General features: G+C 35.4%; 1 protein-coding gene across 2 annotated transcripts in view; it reads right to left on the bottom strand.

Annotated features, from left to right (window-relative positions):
* The window catches only part of LOC106876081 (uncharacterized), a 157,309-nt gene that overhangs the window by 14,592 nt on the left and 120,217 nt on the right, over nt 1-22,500 (bottom strand). For both annotated transcript variants that reach the window (XM_089338343.1, XM_089338344.1), the window contains exon 3: nt 14,455-14,537. In XM_089338343.1, the coding sequence (XP_089194469.1) occupies nt 14,455-14,537 (83 nt within the window). The remainder of the gene's footprint in view (nt 1-14,454; nt 14,538-22,500) is intronic.

Here is a 22,500-nt window from a genome sequence, read left to right as displayed (position 1 = left end):
TGGTTCGTCTAAAAAGACCGATAGAATAAGTTCCTGGCTTTAAAACAAAAGGACTAGGGTCGATTCGATCGACCAAAACCCTTCGAGGTTTCGACTTAATCTAATGACTGAAACAAATAAAAAGTAAAACAAAAAATGAAAGAGACAAAATAAAACAAAAAGAAGGTTGTGGCGTGTTTTTTTTTTTGTACAATAGCCACCACGCCACCCTACGCACCTCACTGCAGAAGTTTAACAGAAGGCGAATTGTTTTCAAATAAAAAACCAAGCCAAAACTGTGTAATGATCTAAGCTCTCCTACAACTCGCCTTTTGCAGTAACCGACACTCATTGAACTGGGTTTGATTGCCTGTGTTCAATTCACTGCTGGACGAGGGCCTCAGCATATTCTTTCCACCAACCACGGTCTTATGTAGAGGCTGTGAATTTTAAAATTGAAATGATGCTGGTTTAATGAATCTACTTTGCCTCACTGGCTCGACATGGCTTGGCAGAGGGATGCAGTTAATTTTTTAAACTCGTACTCAGGAGTAGTTAAGTCGTTTACATCGACCCCAGAACTCAACTTAGTGGTTGTCTTCGTTGGCTCATCGAGTGCCACAGAATGTTTGGTTAAAGTGTAGAACAAATTCGTACGCGTATCTAAAAGACAGGATCTTCTTGCTGCTGTCCAATGACCGCTTAGCACTTTATGAAGCAAGTATGTTAGTCATGCCAATAAGTAAAATGAAGCCAGACTATTTCTGGAGAATATATGAAAGGCTGTCTGAAAATGGATTAAAAGAAACAAGCATTGAAATCAAATGGAAATTTCTGGAAATATTCCATGGAGGCGGCATTTCTATCGATTTCGCTTTTCGATTTTTCGTGACGACTGACAAAGCCAAGTTATGCGGTGAACCACACTTAAATTTAAGGTCAATATCTCAACAACAAACAACACTTTCAGTATTTGAGCTATTTGTCGAAATATGAATGTCAATAATGGCGTCGAGCTGGAAGAACCGTTAGCATGCCGGCCAAAATGCTTAACGGCATTTCGTCCGTCTTCACATTCTGAGTTCAAATTCGTATGAGGTTGACTTTGCTTTTTATCCTTTCGGGGTCGTTAAAATAAGTATCAGTTAAGCACTCCCACTAAATTGCTGGCCTTGTGCCAAAATTTGAAACCAGTATCACATACTCAATGTATGTGTCTTGTTAAACGCTTGAAGCTGCGATATTTCGTGTAAGAGACACCAACCTCTTTAAAGCCGTATAGTGTTTAAAAAACACAGTATACTTTAAAGATAGGCGAAACGAAATCGTCCCGGAAGATATCGATACTTTGCAGCTATTGCTGCTTGCTCAGCAGTGTTGCCTACTCGTTCCTCATCCGAAACGAAATAATGGTTATTAACAAAGGGACCAACACCACGAATGCTTTTGGATAAGCAACATATTTATGTAAGTCAAATCCAGTAACAAACCGATGTATATTTCGTCGCACTACATATTCACAAAGATAAACGACAAAGTCGACCTCAAGAGCATTTGAGCTCCGAACATAAAGATGCATAACTAAATATCACAAGACATTATTCTACCACCAACCCAGTAACCTGCTGCTTATACTAATTCATTGACCCGATACTCTACTAATTTCACCTTTCCACTTCTCCCATTCTCTACCAATTTTGTAATTTCTCCCGTTCTGATGCTGAATCGATTTTGCCATCCCGTCATCTTCATCCTCAACAGTTTTTACTTTCCATCGCCGTGACGTTCTAGCGATCTTGTCAATCCAGCGCCCGGACGCTCTACCGACTTTGTTAATTCATTGCCTTCATACTTTAGTTGTTATGTCACCCTACGCCACCCCTTTATTACTTCCCAAATAGCGAGGAAAAATAATTGGAAAATAGCGAGAATGAAAAACGTGTTTATTTCTCATTAAAACGTGTCTTTCCTGCCAGATAGTTAATTTCTTAATAGCATATAATAGAAAAGTTAATGATATTTCGAAAAGCGAACATATCAATTAAATGGCGTTTGGCGCATGCTGTTAACGTTAATAACAGTCTGTATTTTTCCCTTTATTGTGGGAAGGCTAATTATAATTACAATACTTGTATGTCATTTATTTTTCAGCTGTTGACTTATTTTTCATTGAGGCTTCGCGGTTACAAAAGATGTGGACAAGAGATGAAGACATGTGTCAGCAGGGAAACGGAAAATAAACAACACTTCAGAGTCGTGTACAAAAGGTCAGCACGGACGAACGCTGTCACAAGCAAACTCAGATACTTATAGACACATGACATGCATATATATATAGCATATATATATATATATATATATATATATATATATATATATATATATATATATATATACACGCGCGCGCATATATATATATATATATATATATATATATACACGCGCGCGCATGCACGCACGCACAGAATATCTATCTAGCTATCTATCAATCTATATATATATATATATATATATATATATTAGTTTATGTATATATTAATATTATCTCAGTTATTAAAACTTTCGATAATTTAAATACGTTAATAGTTAGTTACCAGAGGTAGAAAAATTACACTAAAAAACAAGATATCCCAGCCGTTTTACAGGTTGATATACCGAGTTAAAGTGATACATTTTGAGAAGATATGGATAATAATAAATGGAGCAAAATGAGGAACCCCAACAGCTCTTTCTTCTTTGTGAAAGAACTATCATTTATTTCGAAACATATATGTAGGAATTAAAGGAACTTTCATTGACATGCGTTTTGCTCCATTTATTATTATTATCTCTCTCTCTCTCTCTCTCTATATATATATATATAATACTGGCACTCTGTCGGTTACGAAGATGAGGGCTCCAGTTGATCCAATCAACGGAAGAACCTGCTCGTGAAATTGACATGCAACTGGTGGTTCAGCATTCTACAGACAGGTATGCTTTTAACGTAGTTCTCAGGTAGATTCAGCGTGACACGGAATGTGACAAGGCTGGCTCTTTTGTAATACAGGTACAACTCATTTTGCTAGCTGACTGGACTGGATCGACGTGAAATAAAGTGTTTTGCTCAAGGACACAGCACGCCGCCGAGAATCGAACTAACAGCCTTACAATCATGAGTTAGATACCCTAACCACAAAGCCACGCGCCTTCACTGACTAGGGGTAAAGTTCTAAGCAATAATATAACACTAAATTTAGGAAAAAAAACAAAAACATATTCTTTTCAACTCTAGGTACAAGGCCTGAAATTTTGGGGTAAGGGGCCAGTCAATTAGATCGACCCAGTACGCAACTGGTACTTGATTTATCGACTCCGAAATGATGAAAGGCAAAGTCGACCTCGGCAGAATTTGAACTCAGAGCGTAAAGACCGACGAAGCATTTTGCCCGACGTGCTAACGTTTCTCCCAGCTCACCGCCTCTATAGACCAAGGATATATATCACGAATTAACTAGAGAATTAACTAAATTACAGGAATTAACTAAATTAACTAGAGAATTAACTAAAGATGATATATAAGAACAAATGTAAGAAGATCTGAGACAACCGTCGTTCAGTCTCTTAAAGATTATAAATTCAACATAATGACCGAGTCTTTTAGAAATTGTACCGAATTTTCTTATACTCTTTCCTCTAATCTTCCTGATGCTATAAATACTCCTCTCCTCCCTTCTTGTCACCGTAATGTTTTTTCCTATATTAACTACTAATCTGAGCAAGCGAATTCATTCTTTCGACTATTATGAGTTGGGGAATCATGAAGTGGCACAAAACTGGTGATTTTTGGAATGTTTTAAATTTTTATATGTGTAATTCGTGTATATTCACCTGATGAAAACAGCTTCTTTTTTTTTTTCACAAGATGTAACATCTCTGTTCAACAGTTAAAAAAAATTCGTTGGAAACAGCTGTAGTGAATGAACCATTATCCATCTGTTGTTTTAAATATATATATATATATATATATATATATATATATATATATATATAAATAATTTAACATGACGAACTACTTCAGCACAGAAACATTCGAACATCCAGAATATAATATAATACAATGCAAACAAATTTACTATCCAACATGACCGCTTTCCCAAAAGTCAAATCAAAGGGAGATAACCTTTCAAAAGGTGTCATCCAATAGAAGCCCCCTTGGTTTTATTGTTTTCTTTACGGGACTTTCTGCGAATTTCCGAAACTTGGTGTTTTCATCCAAAATAGAGAACACCATTCCTCCATGTGATCGGCTTGAAAAATTGTTAAGGTATTAAGATAATTTTCTTTACATCAAACGAATGGTAGCCTTAGCACACATATAAAGAAATTCTATTCCTAATGCAGAGTTGATCCCTCTTTTCCGTCGTTCGACATTAACATATATATGTATGTATGCATGGATATATTCATACACATGAATATATGCACACATACACCCGCACACACACACACACACACACACACACACACACACACATATATATATATATATATATATACACACACACACACAATTTATTCACTGCTTTGTAAATGATAATATTAAACTCTTGGGGCCGCAAAATATTTAACTGAATTCAAAACCAGTAATATAGAAATATGAAGAAATGAAAAAAGAAAGAAAGACACAAACGAAAATTTATTCTGAAATTCTTGTGGAAACCAACTTGGCAACACCACACCTTTCTAGGAATCGCACATTGCTAACATCTAACCCCTTGCTTCAGTGTTTGTTTTTTAACACGTTCAAACAATTCACACCAATAAATTCTCATGCCTATTTTCCATCCAAATATCTTCCTTAGTTCTGTAAATCTCTCCACTAACTATTTGCTATCTATCCACTTGACTTCTTATCTTCATATCTATATGGATATCATCTGCCCGATATAGACTTCGTGAGAGCCTTAGGCCAAGAGATTTTAGATCTCACTATGATTTTTACGTATATATTTTTCAACTGTCTAACGCTAACCATACCATTGTGCCTGTCAAAACTAAGAAACAAAATTTTGACTGCTGCAGCTAAAACAACAATGACTATTAACAAGAAGAATACGCACTGTAAAAACAAATATAACATAAATGATCTAAATACAATAAACATTTATAATTCCATATGAATTTGTATCTTCCTAATTTGTTTTTTGTTGTATATTTCGTAACTGTCATGGTGACCAATATTTTGATTGTTTCTGTCACGTTGATGTGGCTTCCATAATTTGTTTAGATAATGCATTGCTGTTGAGTACCCTCTTATTTTATCAGAAGAAAATATATACTCAAAACTATTTTTAAAAGGCACTTTTTAAAAAGAGCTAATTAAAATCATAATAAAGAGGGCCTCGTTAAATCTAGGGTCCCAAAAGTTTGAAGCGGCCCCGAAAGTTAAAAGATTTGGAGGGCCTGAGTTAAATTTAATGGCTTTTTAAAAGTAAAGGGCGTGATAAATTAAAAGAGAGGTTAATAATTTTAAACGAACTCTAATGGATTTTTAATAAGTAAACAAGTAAAAATAATTACAAATTATTTATTGTAAATATGTTTTTTTTTTTATTTTCAACTCCAAGTTTTGGGCTTCTCTAAGTAACTTAGGTCTCTAATACTTGGGGGTCACCCAAACTTGGAGACCCTCACCCATGGCAAGTATTGGTCTAAAACATAAATTCAGCCCTACATATCACACACAAGCACATAAGCGCATATTCCACCCACCACAAAATTTTGGTTTGTGGCTGAATTTCGGGAGCATCTTTGGCATGTATGTGTTCCTAGCAGGATCCGCGAATATTTCACGGAATTAATGGTAAGCCTATTGGGTTATTTCTGAAAGCTTTACCCAAAAAGCCTGAAAGCGTGGCCTGTGTTGTGTCTGTATCAAAAGTTAGCTGCTCGTCTGCTACTCATTAAAAAGTGAAGTGAATCGTTAGCACGCCGGGAAAATACTTAGCGGTATTTCGTCTAACGCTATGTTCTGAGTTCAAATTCCGCCGGGGTCGACTTTGCCTGTCATCCTTCCGGGGTCGGTTAAGTAAGCACTAGTTACGCATTGGAGTCGATGTAAGCAACTTAATCCCTTAACCCAAAATTTGAGGCCTTGTGCTTCTAGTAGAATGGATTATTATCATTATTAATATTATTATTATTATTATTATTATTATTATTATTATTATTATTATTATTTAAGGTAGCGAGCTGGCAGACTCGTTAGCACGCCGAGCTAAATGTTTAGCGGTATATCGCCCGTCGCTACGTTCTGGCCTCAAATTCCACCGAGGTCAACTTTACCTTTCATCCTTTCAAGGTTGATAAATTAAGTACCAGTGAAACACTGGGGTCGATGTAATCGACACATCCTCTCTCTCAAAATTTCAGGCCTTGGGGCTTCAGTAGAGAGGATTATCATTATCATTATAAAGGCGGCGAGCTGGCAGAATCATTAGCACGCTGGACAAAATGCTTAGCGATATTTCGTCTGCCTTTACGTCCCGAGTTCAAATTTTACTGAGGTCGATTCTTGCCTTTCACCCTTTCGGGGTCGATAAAATAAGTATCCGTTGAGCACTGGGTTCGATGTAATCGACCACCCAACCCCTCCAAAATGTCAAGCCTTGTGCCTGTAGTAGAAAAACTTAGTATTATTATTCGTTGAAATTTTCATCAATATTCATAATTTCATAATTTCATCTTTATTATTCCAATTTGTCAACAGTATTTAATTGTCAACGAAATATTATTTCGTCATGCAACTTCCACATTAATGCTTCAAATAATGTGAATCTTTGACACGTGATCTAACTGTCACGTTTACGCCACACGAAGAAGAATGACGCTATTGTCTTTGCAACGATTTTCGCTGCGAAATGTGTTATTCCTTCAGAAGCAGCGCAATAGACTCGACCGACAATATTAACGGTATTACAGCAATTTAGTCGATTATAATAATAAAAACAAACAAATAAATAAATCTAAAGCTTTCCGTGGTCAAAATAAAAAGATTATATAACAGGAAACAAGTGATGGAAAGAATGTATAAAATGTTACACTAATCACTAAAGAAAAGAGTGTCTACGCAAGGATAAAAAACAATATATGAGGAAAATTTGGTCCCTTACTTGATATAGGCATCGCGCGCATGTGGTTGTGATGCATGTGCCTGGTGTATCCTTTTCATGATGAGTATGTTGGGGTTTGTAAATTTTTACCCCAGTGTCACTTTGATGGCACTCACTTGATGGCTCTCTCACTCAATAATAATAATGATAAGGATTTCAAATTTTGCAACAAGGGCAGTTGTTTTGGGGAAGGGGACAAGTCGATTACATCGACCCCAGTGTTCAACTGGTACTTATATTATCGACTCCGAAGGATGAAAGGCAAAGTCGCTAACAGTTCTACCTGCTCGCTATAATAATAATAATAATAATAATAATAATAATAATATTAATAATAATAATGATAATGATTTCAAATTTTTGCCACAAGGGTAGCTTAGGGGAGATGATTAAGTCGATGTAATCGACCCCAGTGCGTAACTGGTACTAATTTTATCGAAAGTCGACCCCGGCGGGATTTAAATTCAGAGCGTAAAATTATAAGGCATTTTCTCCGACACTCTAAGGATTCTACCAATCCACCGTTTTAATAATAATAACAACAACAGCAACAATAATAATAATAATAATAATAATAATAATAATAATAATAATAATAATAATAATAATAATAATAATAATAATAATAATGATAATAACAACAACAATGATAATAATAATAAGCTAAAAAAATCGTCACACTAATTATATATTTTACAATCGTTGTGATAATAATTATGCCGGTAGTACGGATCAAAAGAATGCAATTTTGAAGTTAATTCGATGTACAAATGCTATGTAACTCAATTAAAAAATGTAAGAAGAATCGGAAATAAATATAATATTTTGTCAGAAATCAATAATAAATTGATTAAATTGGAATTAGAAACCGGTGTCACAAGAACTTGCATTGATTGAAATACATTTAAATTAATCAGATCTCCACCATTAGAACCTGTGACGATCAAATTATAATGTTTATTGCAATAAAATATTCCGATTAAAGGTAAACGCCTTTAAAATATTGGTTCCAAGGCCATCAGTTTCGGGGGTAAGTCAGTTACATCGATCCTAGTGCTCAACTGGTACTTATTTCCTCTACCCCGTGAGGATGAAACGCAAAGTCGACCTCGGCGGAATTTGAACTCAGAACGTAAAGCCGGACAAAATGCTTAGCGGCATTTTACCCGGCGTTGCCCTAGAATCCATCTATAATTATTGTTTAACTCTTTAATATTTAAACTGGCCACATCAGGCTCAAATACTCTACCTGTTTTAGGTTCAAACTGGCCAGATCTCCTCTCCCATACATACCTTACAAACGTCATTCTAAAAATAAACAATCACATCATTAAAATTTCGAAGCTATGAGATAATGCCTGATTTGTTGTTGTTGGCACTCCGTCGCTTACGACGTCGAGGGTTCCAGTTGATCCGATCAACGGAACAGCCTGCTCGTGAAATTAACGTGCAAGTGGCTGAGTACTCCACAGACACGTGTACCCTTAACGTAATTCTCGGGGATATTCAGTGTGACACAGTGTGACAAGGCTTACCTTTTGAATTACAGGTACAACAGAAACAGGAAGTAAGAGTGAGAGAAAGTTGTGGTGAAAGAGTACAGCAGGGTTCGCCACCATCTCCTGCCGGAGCCTCGTGGAGCTTTATGTGTTTTCGCTGAATAAACACTCACAACGCCCGGTCTGAGAATCGAAACTGCGATCCTATGACCGCGAGTCCGCTGCCCTAACTACTGGGCCATTGCGCCTCCACTATGCCTGATTTATTCAAGGCAATATGAACAAATAATTTGACAGAATAATCTGATTGCTAAAAGATAAAAGATAAAATAACAAAAAAATTTTCTCGAAAAGTTGATTATCTTGGTTACACTATTAACACATCTGGCAAATGATTGTCAAGAAAAATATCAATGCTATTAAAAGAAATGATCAATTTCTCAGAAAATGGGAATGAATTATTAGCATTAGTTTGAAACGCTGGATATTATCGGTCGCTCATTAAGAACGTAGCAAATTTTGTTGTATCGGTATATAATTTAACGAAAAATTACGCAGAATTTTTGGATCACATGATTGTTAACAAAGTATTGATGAGTTAAAATAGCTCAGAGTTCACACATTAGAATGAAAATGTGATACGAATGTTAGTAGTTGACACATCAGCAGTCAGTGTTGGAGTACTTCTGTTACAACATGATAATGGAGTTCAAGTCCATTGACTTATGCCTCTGCTGTATCTATTCGGTCGTGCGAATTGCCTGGACCAAGGCAACACTTCCACGCTACATGTCCCGAACTTCCATAGCAGTCTTCATATCCTCGAATTGATCACCAGTGTCTTCTGCGATTTCGTCGAATATAATGATTAAAATAAACAAATAAATAATTGATAAATCTAAAGCTTCTCGTGATCAAAATAAAAAAAAAATATATAAGTTGATCGATATATGCTCTTCTTGGTCTACCGATATCTGTATGTCCATGCGTGGATTTTCAGAGAAGGAGATTGCTAGATATTTCATCCTTGCTTCTCCAGCAATGTCAAACTTACCATGTTCTTCTCTCTCTCTCTCTCTCTCTCTCTCTCTCTCTCTCTCTCTCTCTCTCTCTCTCTCTCTCTCTCTCTGTATCTATCTATCTATCTATCTATCTATCTATCTATCTATCTATCTATCTATCTATCTATTTATGATTACTGAGATGATGGTGAGAAAACTGCCATACAATTCCGGGTATGAAAAATAACATGGGAATCGATGGAATCAGAATAGATTATGGCTCTAAAATACTAAATGCACATCAACGCTGAGATTTGCAAACAGTAAAAGAGAGATTATCTCCTATACTTAGTCTCCTTAGATTTAATCCATTTCTACACGGACGACAGTTTGAATTAATCATCGATTACAAATTACTAATACACATAGTGTTACCGGAATATCACACACACACACACACACACACACACACACACACACACACACACACACACACACACACACATATATATATATATGTATATATATTTACCTATCTTTCCACCAACATGATAATTTATTTTTTTTTACTAAAAAACTAAAATATGTAAATTCAAATTACGATAAACGTAAACAAACAAACAAAGTTTGCTTTTAGAAGTGTTGAGATGTCTTAGAAAGTTAAAGAAGTGATTTTAAATTCTCAATCACATGATAATGCTAATAATATAGCCTGGACAGGATAAACTACTCCTATTTTGCAGAAAAAAGTGTAGGCGGTTAGCTACTAAAAACTAAAATAAATAATTTTTTTACTAAAAAACTCGTCAGTCTGCCTCGTGGTCCCGGCGGACAGAATGGAGAAGGCGTTGTTCCGGGGAGAATGGCAAGAGAGACATGTTGGAACAGCCACTCCGACTCTTGTAACTCACACTTACGCACTGCCATCGCTGTTCTGATAGCAGTGAGTACGGATGTAGTTTAGTGGTGGCGGCGGGCAAGAACGCCGGAGGTTTCCACTGCTACAGACTCGACCACAAATCTGTTAGAGATCGGTTGATATTTTAACAGTTTTCCCTCTTCGGCCTGATGAGCAGTGATGAAAAGACGTTATCAGATAAAAAAAATATGCCAGTAATTACGTTTCAACGTCTACAACATTGGAAGAGTTACCGGCATCGTTCGATATAATGCAATATACCGTATTATTTAATACTGATTCTTCATCAAGATTGTAGATCGAAGCTGATTACTATGTTGACGAAAGCAATAAATATCATTCTATCTAGATTCGAAATCAAATTATAATGAAAATCACGATGTAATGTCGGTTACCACTATGGAATTGAATTAGTTGTATATTGAAATTATTTAATTTAAACAATTCGTCGATAATGTTTGACCGGAAAAATAAAATGCTGAAGACGAATATCTTAGAGAATATTGGACAGAACTTAATGCAATTAATTATCAAGAACATTTATTAATTTTGCAAACTAATTTTCCAAGAACAATTATTCCGAAAATATTACTAAATAAAATTTTAATTCAACAACATGAAGGTCGTTGAAACATGACCCAACTGAAACAAATGAATTGTGGATTGTACCACTCTCTGAAAATGCAATCTGACAGAGACACAATGGCAAAATTTTGGCCAGCTGTTTAACCTGCTGTTAAAGCGCTTCCATAGCTTTTATGGTTTATCTTTTATTTGTTTCAGTCACTGGACTGTAGCTTTGCTGGTGAAAAATCTTGAAGGTTGAAGGGTTCTTTCGAACACATCGACCCCAGAACTTATTCTATCAGCTTGTTTTTTTTCCGAACTGCTAAGTTGTGGGGACATAAACATTCTAACACCAGTCGTCAAGCTGTGGCGGAAGAGAAATACAAAGACACACACATATATACATATATATATATATATATATATATATACATATATACATATATATATATATATACATATACATATATACATATATATACATATATATTCATATATATACACATACTTATATATATACATATATATATGCATATATATATATATACACATATATATAAATATGTATACATACATGTATATATATATATGTATATATATATATATATATATATATATATATACATACATATATATATATATATATGTATATATATATATATATATATATATATATATATATATATATACATATATATATATATATATATATATATATATATATATATATATATATATATATATATATATATATACACACTAACATAAATAATATATAATTATATGCATATATCCAACACAAAAAACGTTAACGTTTTTTGTGATGTCGTGTGCATGTATGTATACATATAGATGTCGGTATGTACATATATGTATGAATATATGCATATAATTATATATTATTTATGTTATTATATGATCGAGAGTTTTATCTTATATATATATGTATATATACATATATATATATATATATATATATATATATATATATATATATATATATATATATATATATATATATATATATATATATATATATGTATATATATATATATATATATATATATATATATATATATATATATATATATATATATATATATATATATGTATATATATATATATATATATATATATATATATATATATATATATATATATATATATATATATATATATGTATATATATATGAGGTTGTCCGAAAAGTTCTAAGCGTTTTTAAATCTCTTAACGCTTCATTGAACACAGCCGAAACGTAACACAGCTAAGATATTGGTGTTGCTTGAAGTGGTAGAGCATCTCTTCTTTGCTCCTGACTAAAAATATATTTATTTTTCATTCCGATTTCCCTTTATTGACATTTGAAATAGATAGCCAAGAATTTCATATTCGAGTTGTAATGCTTTTCTTTTCTGAAAAAAAAAAGGAGAAAATGCTGCAAAGACTTGCAAAAATACTTGTAAAGTTTATGTGATGATGCTGTAGGTGAATCAACTGTACGAAGGTGGTTTGCAAAATTTAAAGCTGGAAAGTATAGCTTGGAAGATAACAGTCGCAGTGAAAGACCTTCAAAATTGGATGTCGATGTTTTGAAGGCAAAAATCGAAGAAAACTCAACTATCACGGCTAGAGAACTTTCAGAGGAGTTGGAAGTTTCTGAAAGTACGGCTCGTGAACACCTAGTGAAGCTAGGGTACATTTCTCGCTATAATGTATGGGTCCTTCACAAACTCTCAGATTAAAATTGCTTGGACCGGTATTCTGTTTGTGATATGCTTTTGAAACAGAATCAAATCATGCTTTTTTTAAAAACAATTTGTGGCTGCATATGAAAAATGGATTGTGTACGAAAACATAGGGCGAATAAAATCCTGGAATTTGCGTAAGGATCCCCCCAAACAGCAACCAAAGACGAATATCCATGCCAAAAAAGCTATGCTTTGTGTTATTTTCTAATTTAAACAAGAAACCAGTGATTTTGAGGTGAGTATCTTGTCAATTACACTAAGCCAAGTACTTAACTGGTACTGTTTGTTGATCCCTGAAGGAGACAAGGCTAAGTTGACCTTGACAGAATGCTGAAGCAAATATCGCAAGGTAATTTATTTGACACTCAAATGACTCACACCTGTGATACGAAATGCAAACCATATGTTTGGTGGTTCGATATCACTACTTTTCCTTTTCGCCTACTCGATCAGCTGCGACTCCGACCTGTCTATTATATTTATTTATCATCTGTGTGGTTGCCAACAGTGGCAATACATGTCATGTGTTGTCAGTTGTCAAGTACTACCAAGAACAGCAGAAGAAAATTAATAATAAAGCGAAATGAATAAAATAAAGATGTAACATCAGAATTTAATAGAACGTTTATATCATTAGAAGAGATTTTTATCTTCTTTCAATCTCGAAAGAGAATTAATTGATGAACAGGTTTCGACACGCATTTTGCTATTGTTAGACCAACAAATCTATTAGTTGGGTTCCAATTGTTTAAAGCAATTACTGCAGTGACAGAGATAATTTTGTAAAGGATTGCAGCTTTCGTTTTTCTGAATAACGATATGAAGTATCTTTTGTCAACGATCACAAGACCATTGTATAAAAGGACTACTGTTTTCTTTGAGGAAATAAATAAACGATTGAATGAATTCCAAATAACAGAATTTTAACATATCCTCCATATTCTGCAGAGTCAGTTGGTTTAATAAAATATCATTTGCAATCATTTTTTTTTATTAAACTGTTGTTGGCACTCCGTCGCTTACGACGACAAGAGTTCCAGTCGATCTGTCCTCTATGTTTAGCCCCTTGTGGGTAATAAAGAAATAAGAAACATATGTAGCATGGATTTTACTCGTTCCACTCTCTCAATTTGGATTATATATATATATATATATATATATATATATATATATATATAAACATATAAGGATCAGCAGAAATTGCTTCACCAACATACTGAAAATTTAGAAATAGCAGTTAAAACTACTAATTCTAACTACAATTAACACTCCAACGGATAGCGATATTCATGGCTCACATAGAACAACAGAGGAAAAAATAAACGAAAACAAACCTGCCGTTAGTTCATCATGTACGACGTATCGTGTATGTATGAACGTAATAGTGTATAGTGTTGTGAGCGCCAAAGAGAAAAGAGATAAACCCTTGAATAGCAGTGAAAATAAAATGAACTGCGCCGGATCGAAAATTTCCATTCACTAAAAATATTCTGCTTTTGTGCCTCTAAATGAGAATTATAATATTAGGTACTAAAGAAGTTGTTTTGAAAATTAAAGGGGTGAAAATGAAACAAAAACAAACTTACTTCTGTTCCTTGAATTTTTGTGATGTCCAACATGGTTTCCTCCTTATCGAGAAGTACAGAGACATATTTACTCCCTACATCTCCTGCAAAATAAACGGAAGGAAAAAATGGAGTTAATAATTTACAGCAGACAACAGTATTATGTTACACTTGAAACGATATTTCTTTCCATTTATGTATGTATGTATGTATGTATGCATGTATGTATCTATCTATCGATCTATCTATCTATCTATCTATCTATCTATATTTCTATCTATCTATCTATCTATCTGTTATAACATAGGAACGAATAATGATATTGAGCTCAGATAATGATGTTATTAATGAACGACAAATATTGCAACAATCCCAAAATGAAATGTAAAAGGGCAAATTGTAATTCCAATTGTCCACAGCGTGCAAAAGAATAAATCCATAAAATGAGTCAATATATAAAAATATTACCACGATTGGATAAATAGGCGTAAGCTACAGGATAAACGATGTGAGAGTAGGAAAATGTCACATGATAAAATCGTGTTACATGATTGGATGAATAAAAATAGACAATTGATAAACAATGTTTCGTGTCGAAACAACTGGGGCTGACTCACTATCTATGTCTACCTATTACTATTCAGTGTCGGTCTACATCTTAGACATTATGTGAAAGCTACATCAGAATTAACTGTTAGAACTACACTAAATGTTAGACACAACTGAGGGCCGGACAAAGTATGTGACATCGTGTGACACTTGAAACAAATTCTCTATCTACCTACCTATCTAGTTAGCTGGCTTGCTAGCTGACTGCGTTTTTTTTTTTCATATAGTGATGTTAACGGGGGAAATGGTTGTATGATTAATGTACTTGACTATCAGCTTATCTAGTGTGAGTTCAAATCAGTTTCATCTCTTTCGTCTATGCTTATAAACAGAGTATTTTAATCTATATTATCTCAGTTTACCAAGCTCTTGGGAATAAATATTAGTTTCCTTGGAAACTGATCACTGACAATTTTACCTACCAAGCATCAATCATGAGATTCTATCTCTCACAGGTGAAATACATAAACAAATATTTAATTTATAATATTATTCTACTAACATCTAGAAACGTAACGCATCAACTATGGAACGAAATAGAAGAAGCAATCCATAATACACACGATATATATTCACAAGACAATTGACTGGTAAATTATGGAACGACATCGTTGATATAATCCATTATAGACAGGACATTCATATTATTTGAATTATTTGCTAAACAATTGAGAAACTAAATATGATATATTACTAATATTATATCATTAAGATTCACAGTTCTGTATGGTGCTTTTGTATTTCGTCCACAGGGAGTATGGGTTCAATTCTATCCATATACACTTTTCTCTGATATGAAAATAAGAATGTAGTCTAGCGTATTAAAATTTATCTTTTACTTGTTTCTGTCATTGAAATGCAGACATTTTTGGGCACCACTTTGAAGGGTTCAGTCGAACGAACCGACCCCATTACTTATATTTTTAAATCTGATATATTCTCTCGCTCTTTTTCACCGAACTGCTAAGACTAGCAATTTTCTGGGGAAGGGTAAGTCGATTACATCGATCCCAGTGCTCAATTTATCTTATCGACCCTGAAAACATGAAAAGTAAAGTCGGCCTCGGTGGAATTTGAACTCAGAATGAAAAGACGATAAGCATTTTGTCCGGTGTGCTAAAGATTCTGCCAACTCGCTGCGTTAGCTTGTAACTTAATAATATAAGGCGTTTTGTTAGTTTCTACCACAACGTCACATTGTGTGTCTTCTATCGTTTATCATTTACTTGTTTCAGTCATTGGACTTCCACAGCTTTATCGACAATGTAGTCTTAGTCAGACTACACTACATTAAATGCGTAACATATTCCTTTCTTAGTCTCCAGATGCTAGACCATGACGAGACCATGACTGATGTTATTTTGATTATTTCAACAAGTACGGGAGACAACCATGGATGTATTTCGGCCATATTATGACCACATCCAAGTAGGTATTGTTGTGAAACTAACAGAATTGAGAAATCGACGGATAGAATGAGTGGCGTTAATCATTCCAATATGCTGCGCTCTGAACTTATATCTCACCGAGACCAACTTTACTTTTCATTCTTTCAGGATTGATAAATAAAGTACGACTCCAGTACAAGAGTTGATTCTTCATTCCTTTCCCCACCTCAATCAATCTCTGAAAGAAATTAACTGTGATCTGGCCTGGAGAGAGATGGGAAAAGGAAGCCCTCCTGAACATAATCGTCTCGAGTCCCCGAGACTCATAAGGTCGGTCATCCGGTTTCTTTGGGGGTATATTTGACCAAGATCGCAACATTCCATCTCAACGGAAAACCACTGTGTCGCAGGATTATTCATTTACTGCTGAGTGAACTTGAGGAACGGGAAATTTAGTGTTTTATTCAAGATCATAGCGTACTGCCCGATCCGGGAATCGAGGCCACGATCTAGTGATCGTATGTGCAACAGCCTAACCACTAAACCACGCAACTTCAGATGAGCTTCACCAAATTTATACGCCCGACGAGCGCCATGTCACGTAGTTGCAACTACGACGCCATTAAAAGTAGAGGGCTCAAGGCAAAGCACAATGTAATGCCGATACCAGAATTCGAATAAAAAATGTTCCCTTGGCCATGAAGTTGTGAGACAAAAGTTGTGAGACTACAAGATACTAAACCTGGCATCGTAGTTTTCTTTCAACTCAACAAGCTTAATTTTAATAACTTCTCATAAAAATAAGACTGATTTAGGATGCACACCATTGATAATGCTTCTACGCTGCCACTGAGCTCACCTTAGCCACCCCAGCTATGTACATCCTCAGGAGACAAAATGAAGAAATTATTACATATTTGCATGTCCAAATATGCAGAACCGTCTTCGGTTAAGCAGAAGCACAGGGCAATTGGATCTATCGTGTCGTAGGTCTGTCAGATCAGTTCCATATCACTACGGGGATACACAACGGCAGCATCAATAACGACAACAATAATAATGGTTTCCAAAGTAGGCACAGGCTCAAGATTTGGAGAAGGGAGGAAGTCGATTATATTGATTCCAGTGCTTAAATGATACTATATTTTGTCGACCCAGGAAGGGTGAAATGCAAAGTTAATCTCGGTTGGATTTGAATTCAGAACACAAAGAGTTGGAGGAAATATCGGTTTAAAATTTTGGCACAAGGCTAGCAATTTCGGGGAACCGAGTCAGTCGATAATTTTAACGACCTTGAAAGGATGAAAGGCAGAGTCGCCCTCGGCGGAATTTGAACTCAGAGCGTAAAGATGAACGAGATTCCGCTATGCATTTTGTCCGGCGTACTAATGATTCTGCCATCTTGCCGCCTTAAGGTGAAGTCATAATCCTTTTTACTACAAGTACAAGGCCTGAAATATTATGGGGAGGGGTTAGTCAATTACATTGATACCAGTCCTCGGTCGGCACTTATTTTATCAACCTCAAAAGGATGAATGGCGAAGTCGACCTCGCCGGAATTTGAATTCAGAATGTAAAGATGAACGAAATGTTGCCAAGCATTTTATCCGGCATGCTAACGATTTTGCCGGCTCACCGCCTCAAAAGGGAGTCATAATAAGACCGATACATGTCCAGAGTTATTTCCCATCTTTATCGAGATAATCAAAATAAAATTAATCATTTTCTAATATTGATTTCTTCCCCTTACAGCATAATTATTTCCAGTTAACTTTTTAATACTCACAACATGAAATATTTCAACGATAATTCATCCGCAATTTCGCGATAATTTAACTGTAATTTAACTTATTGCTGCCTGAAATAGCAAATTTATTCTGTAAATTTATCTGTGACTCGCCATTTTGTTTTTTTTTACCAGATCCTTACAGCCGTTCGAGAATATTCTCTGTATATTGCACCAAATCTTTGGCATAATAATATAGCGACAATAAAAATAATTTATCGCCATGTCTTAATAGATCTATTAAGTTTCATTTACAACGCATTTAATGTGTGTGTGTGTGTGCACCTGCCTGTCCTTCCTCACTTCACGCTCCCTCCAACTACATTCAATGTTTTACAACATTCTTATCGATTCCTGGTGGTTATGTCTTTATCGTTCAACGTATTGGCAATTATCGTGATTGATACGTTCCAGGTAAACATGATGTTACCTCCATGCGCTACATTTCACACACACACACACTCATACACACACACACACACACACACACACACACACACACACACACACAAACACACATACACGCACGCACGCAGGTACGCACTCACACACAACTTTTGCTCGTCCTCCCTGTTGACTGCATTACGTATGCATGAGTGCGAGGAGAAAGTTGGCGGGCAAGTTATGTACACTATGTAAATTCCTTAAGCATGTATGTCATGTCCATACATGTGTGCGTACATTAGACATGTATACGTATTTTTTCCACTGCTCTGCGCTAAACAGCAACAACCACAACAACAACAGCAGCATCGGCATCAATAGCAACAACAACAACAACAACAACAACACCAACAACAATGGTAACTTACACATGTACTTACTTCCATACACCGGCAAGCAGAAATACAATTTCTCACCTACATATGAATATATACAGTCTGATGATCGTTTAGCTGGCCGAAAATTCGAAGTCACTGTCAACAACATTCTTGTATAAGGACGTATTTTTAAGAATACTAATTGTACTTATTTTGTCGGTCTTTTTGTCGCACCGCTACTTTACAGGTACGTAAATACCCCAACATCGGTTGTCAAGCGGTGGTGGACAACCCCAGACACAAAGACAGGCTTCTTTCAGTTTCCGTCTAGAAAATCCTCTCACAAGGCTTTGGTTAGCTGGAGGCTATAGTAAGAGACACTTGCCCAAGGTGTCATGCAGTGGAACTGAACCCGGATCCATGTGGTTGTATAAGTATAATAAACATGAATATATACTCGTTTACTCTTGTTTCAGTCACTTGACTGCAGCCATGATAGAGCACCGCCTTTAGTCAAAAAAATTGACCCCATAACTTTGTAAGCCTAGTACTTATTCTATCGTTCCATTTTGCCGAATCGCTAATGTTACAGGGACGTAAACACCCCAACATCGGCTGTCAAGCGATGGTGAGGGACAAACACAGACACACAAATATACACACACACACACATGCACACACACACACACACACACACACACACACACACACACACACACACATATATATACATGACGGGCATCTTACAGATTGAGTTGTTTTTTTTAGTTGAACAAATCGATCCTAGGACTTACATTTTTTAAGCTTGGTACTTTTCCTATCGGTTACTTTTGCCGAACCACAAAGTTACAGGTACGTAAACATACCAGCATCGGTTGTCAAGCAGTCGTGGGGGATGAACACAGATAGAAAGACGGGCTTCTTTCAGTTTCTTTCAACCAAATCCACTCACAAGGCTTCGGTTAAATGGTGTCCGAGAGAGACGGTTGGGCAATTTCTTGTTGAACAACGTGCACAAATGACTTATGTAGAGTGATCAAATGCACATGTTGTACGTTACCTCACACCCTTTATCAAACAGGCATTCCCTGAATAGGTGCACCGCGTATCACAGCCATGTGCAGAAGAGATCACAGAGCAATGTGAGATGAAGTATTTTTCTAAATGACACAATGCACTATTCAGTCGAAGAATCGAAACCACGATCGTGATATCGTGAATGCAACACCCGAATTACCAGGCCATGCATCCTCACCGACAAAAAACTTAGAGGAAAATTAAAGCTACGAAAGACCCATAAAACGCTACAATAAAAATATTTTTCATCATAATACAAGTAGTATTGGAAAGGATTTTTTTTTTTAAATTAGAAAAAATCAATGAATTTATCTGATAAGCCAATATTTGTAAATGCTGCTCTACATTACGCTATTAGCAAAAATCATCTTATGAAAATAATATGATTTCGCCTGACAGATATATAAAAATTCATATTATTCTACACACCTACGATATTATAGATCTTTATTACATAAGAGACATGTTATGCCAGCCATCAATCGTAATTCATCCGAAACAGCTGTAAAGATAAGACTATTATGTCATACTTTTGTTGTTTTCATGTAAATTATGCTTACTTTGTGTTTATCTGCCTTCTTTTGCGTGTGCATATATATATATATATATATATATATATATGCTTCCCGATCACATGGTTTTGGGTTCAGTCACCCTGCGTGGCACCTTGGGCAAGTGTTTTCTACTATAGCTTGTGGCCGACCAAAGCCTTGTGAGTAGATTTATAGACAGAAACTGAAAGAAGCCCGTCGTATGTGTGTATGTGCACGCGCGCGTGTGTGTCGGTGTTTGTCCACCCCATCATCGCTTGAAAACCGATGTTGGTGTCTTTATCTCCCCGTAAGTTAGCGGTTCGGCAAAAGGAACCGATAGAATCAGTACTAAGCTTATACAGAATAAGTCCTGGTGTCAATTTGTTCGACAAAAGGCGGTGTTCCAGCACGGCCACAGTCAAATGACTGAAATAAGTAAAGAAAAAAAAGAATATGTGTATATATATATATATATATATATATATATATATATATATATATATGTATTTGGGGTTCTAGTTATCCTATTTGTTCTATAAAACACACGTATATCCAAATAAGTACATACAAACATATGTATGCATATCTATCTATCAATCTAGCTTTCTGTCTGTCTGTTTATATATACATAAATACATACATATATATATATATATATATATATATATATATATATATATATATATATATATATATATATATATATACGCACACACACACACACACATATATATATTTGAACACCGCGCGTTCATTTCCAAGCAAGTTTATCTTAAACCTTTTTGATGTGACTCTACTCAATACTGTTTTCTCCCCAACCTTCTCTAATTCCCTTTTTCTTCCCTTCACCGTTTTCTATCTATCTCTCTCTCTCCTTCCCCTCTTTCTTTTTTTCTCTCTCTCTCTCTCGCTCGTTGCATACACGTGACCATCATCCATCTTTCTTTTCCTGCACGGACGTTCTTAGGACTGGACGTCATCTATCTCTCTCTTCTATATTTTCTCTTTTCAAAGAAAATATTTCTCTCAGTATTCACTATTTTCCCCTCGTTCTGGTCTAACGACCCTCCATGTTTGTTTTCGTTCGGTTTCCTTATATATCTCCAGTGTCATGTTCTTGTTCCCAACTTTGACCCTCCATAAAATCCAAAATTAAATTTCGAAGTTATGGGAGCAACTGTCTTCGAAGAATCATATTCTCGTTGAATTCTCGAAATGAGGAGTAGATAGACGGCCGACAACTAATGAAGGGTCGTTCTTTGCGCCACTTGTCCAGTTTTCAATTTTTTTCTCTCGTTGTTTGCGTATTTAACTCGCTTGTTTTTGTATTTCATGTTATTTACAGTTGGTACAGTCCTGTACCCATATATGCATATATATATTATTTATTTATTCGCCCTTTTAAAGCCTAGCCAGACTCATGGGCCCGGTTTCCCGGTTTCTAGACGGGACGCCAGTTCATCGCAACTTTACTCAAGAAACAGGAAGAAAGAGTGAGAGAAAGTTGGGGCGAAAGAGTACAACAGGGGTCGCCACCATCCCATGCTGGAACCTCGTGGAGCTTTAGGTGTTTTCACTCAATAAACACACACAACGCCCGGTCTGGGAATCAAAACTGCGATCATCCGATCGTGAGTCCGCTGCCCTAACCACTGGGCCATTGCGCCTCCACAAACATATATATATATATATACATACATACATACATACATACATATATATATATATATATATATATATATATATATATATATATATATATATATATATATATATATATATATACTGAGAGCGAGAAAGGGAGAAGCCTAGTAGAATACACCCACTCACAAAAAGAAATGTATACAAGAGTACATATATATATATGCATGCACATATCAAAATAAATATGTCTAAATAATATTCGCACGTGC

This window comes from Octopus bimaculoides, chromosome 20, assembly GCF_046866305.1.
Source record: "Octopus bimaculoides isolate indiv1 chromosome 20, ASM4686630v1, whole genome shotgun sequence".
NCBI classification, from domain to species: Eukaryota; Metazoa; Mollusca; class Cephalopoda; order Octopoda; family Octopodidae; genus Octopus; species Octopus bimaculoides.
The sequence above is the reverse complement of the archived record's forward strand: the minus strand, read 5'-3'. Positions and strand labels throughout refer to the sequence as shown.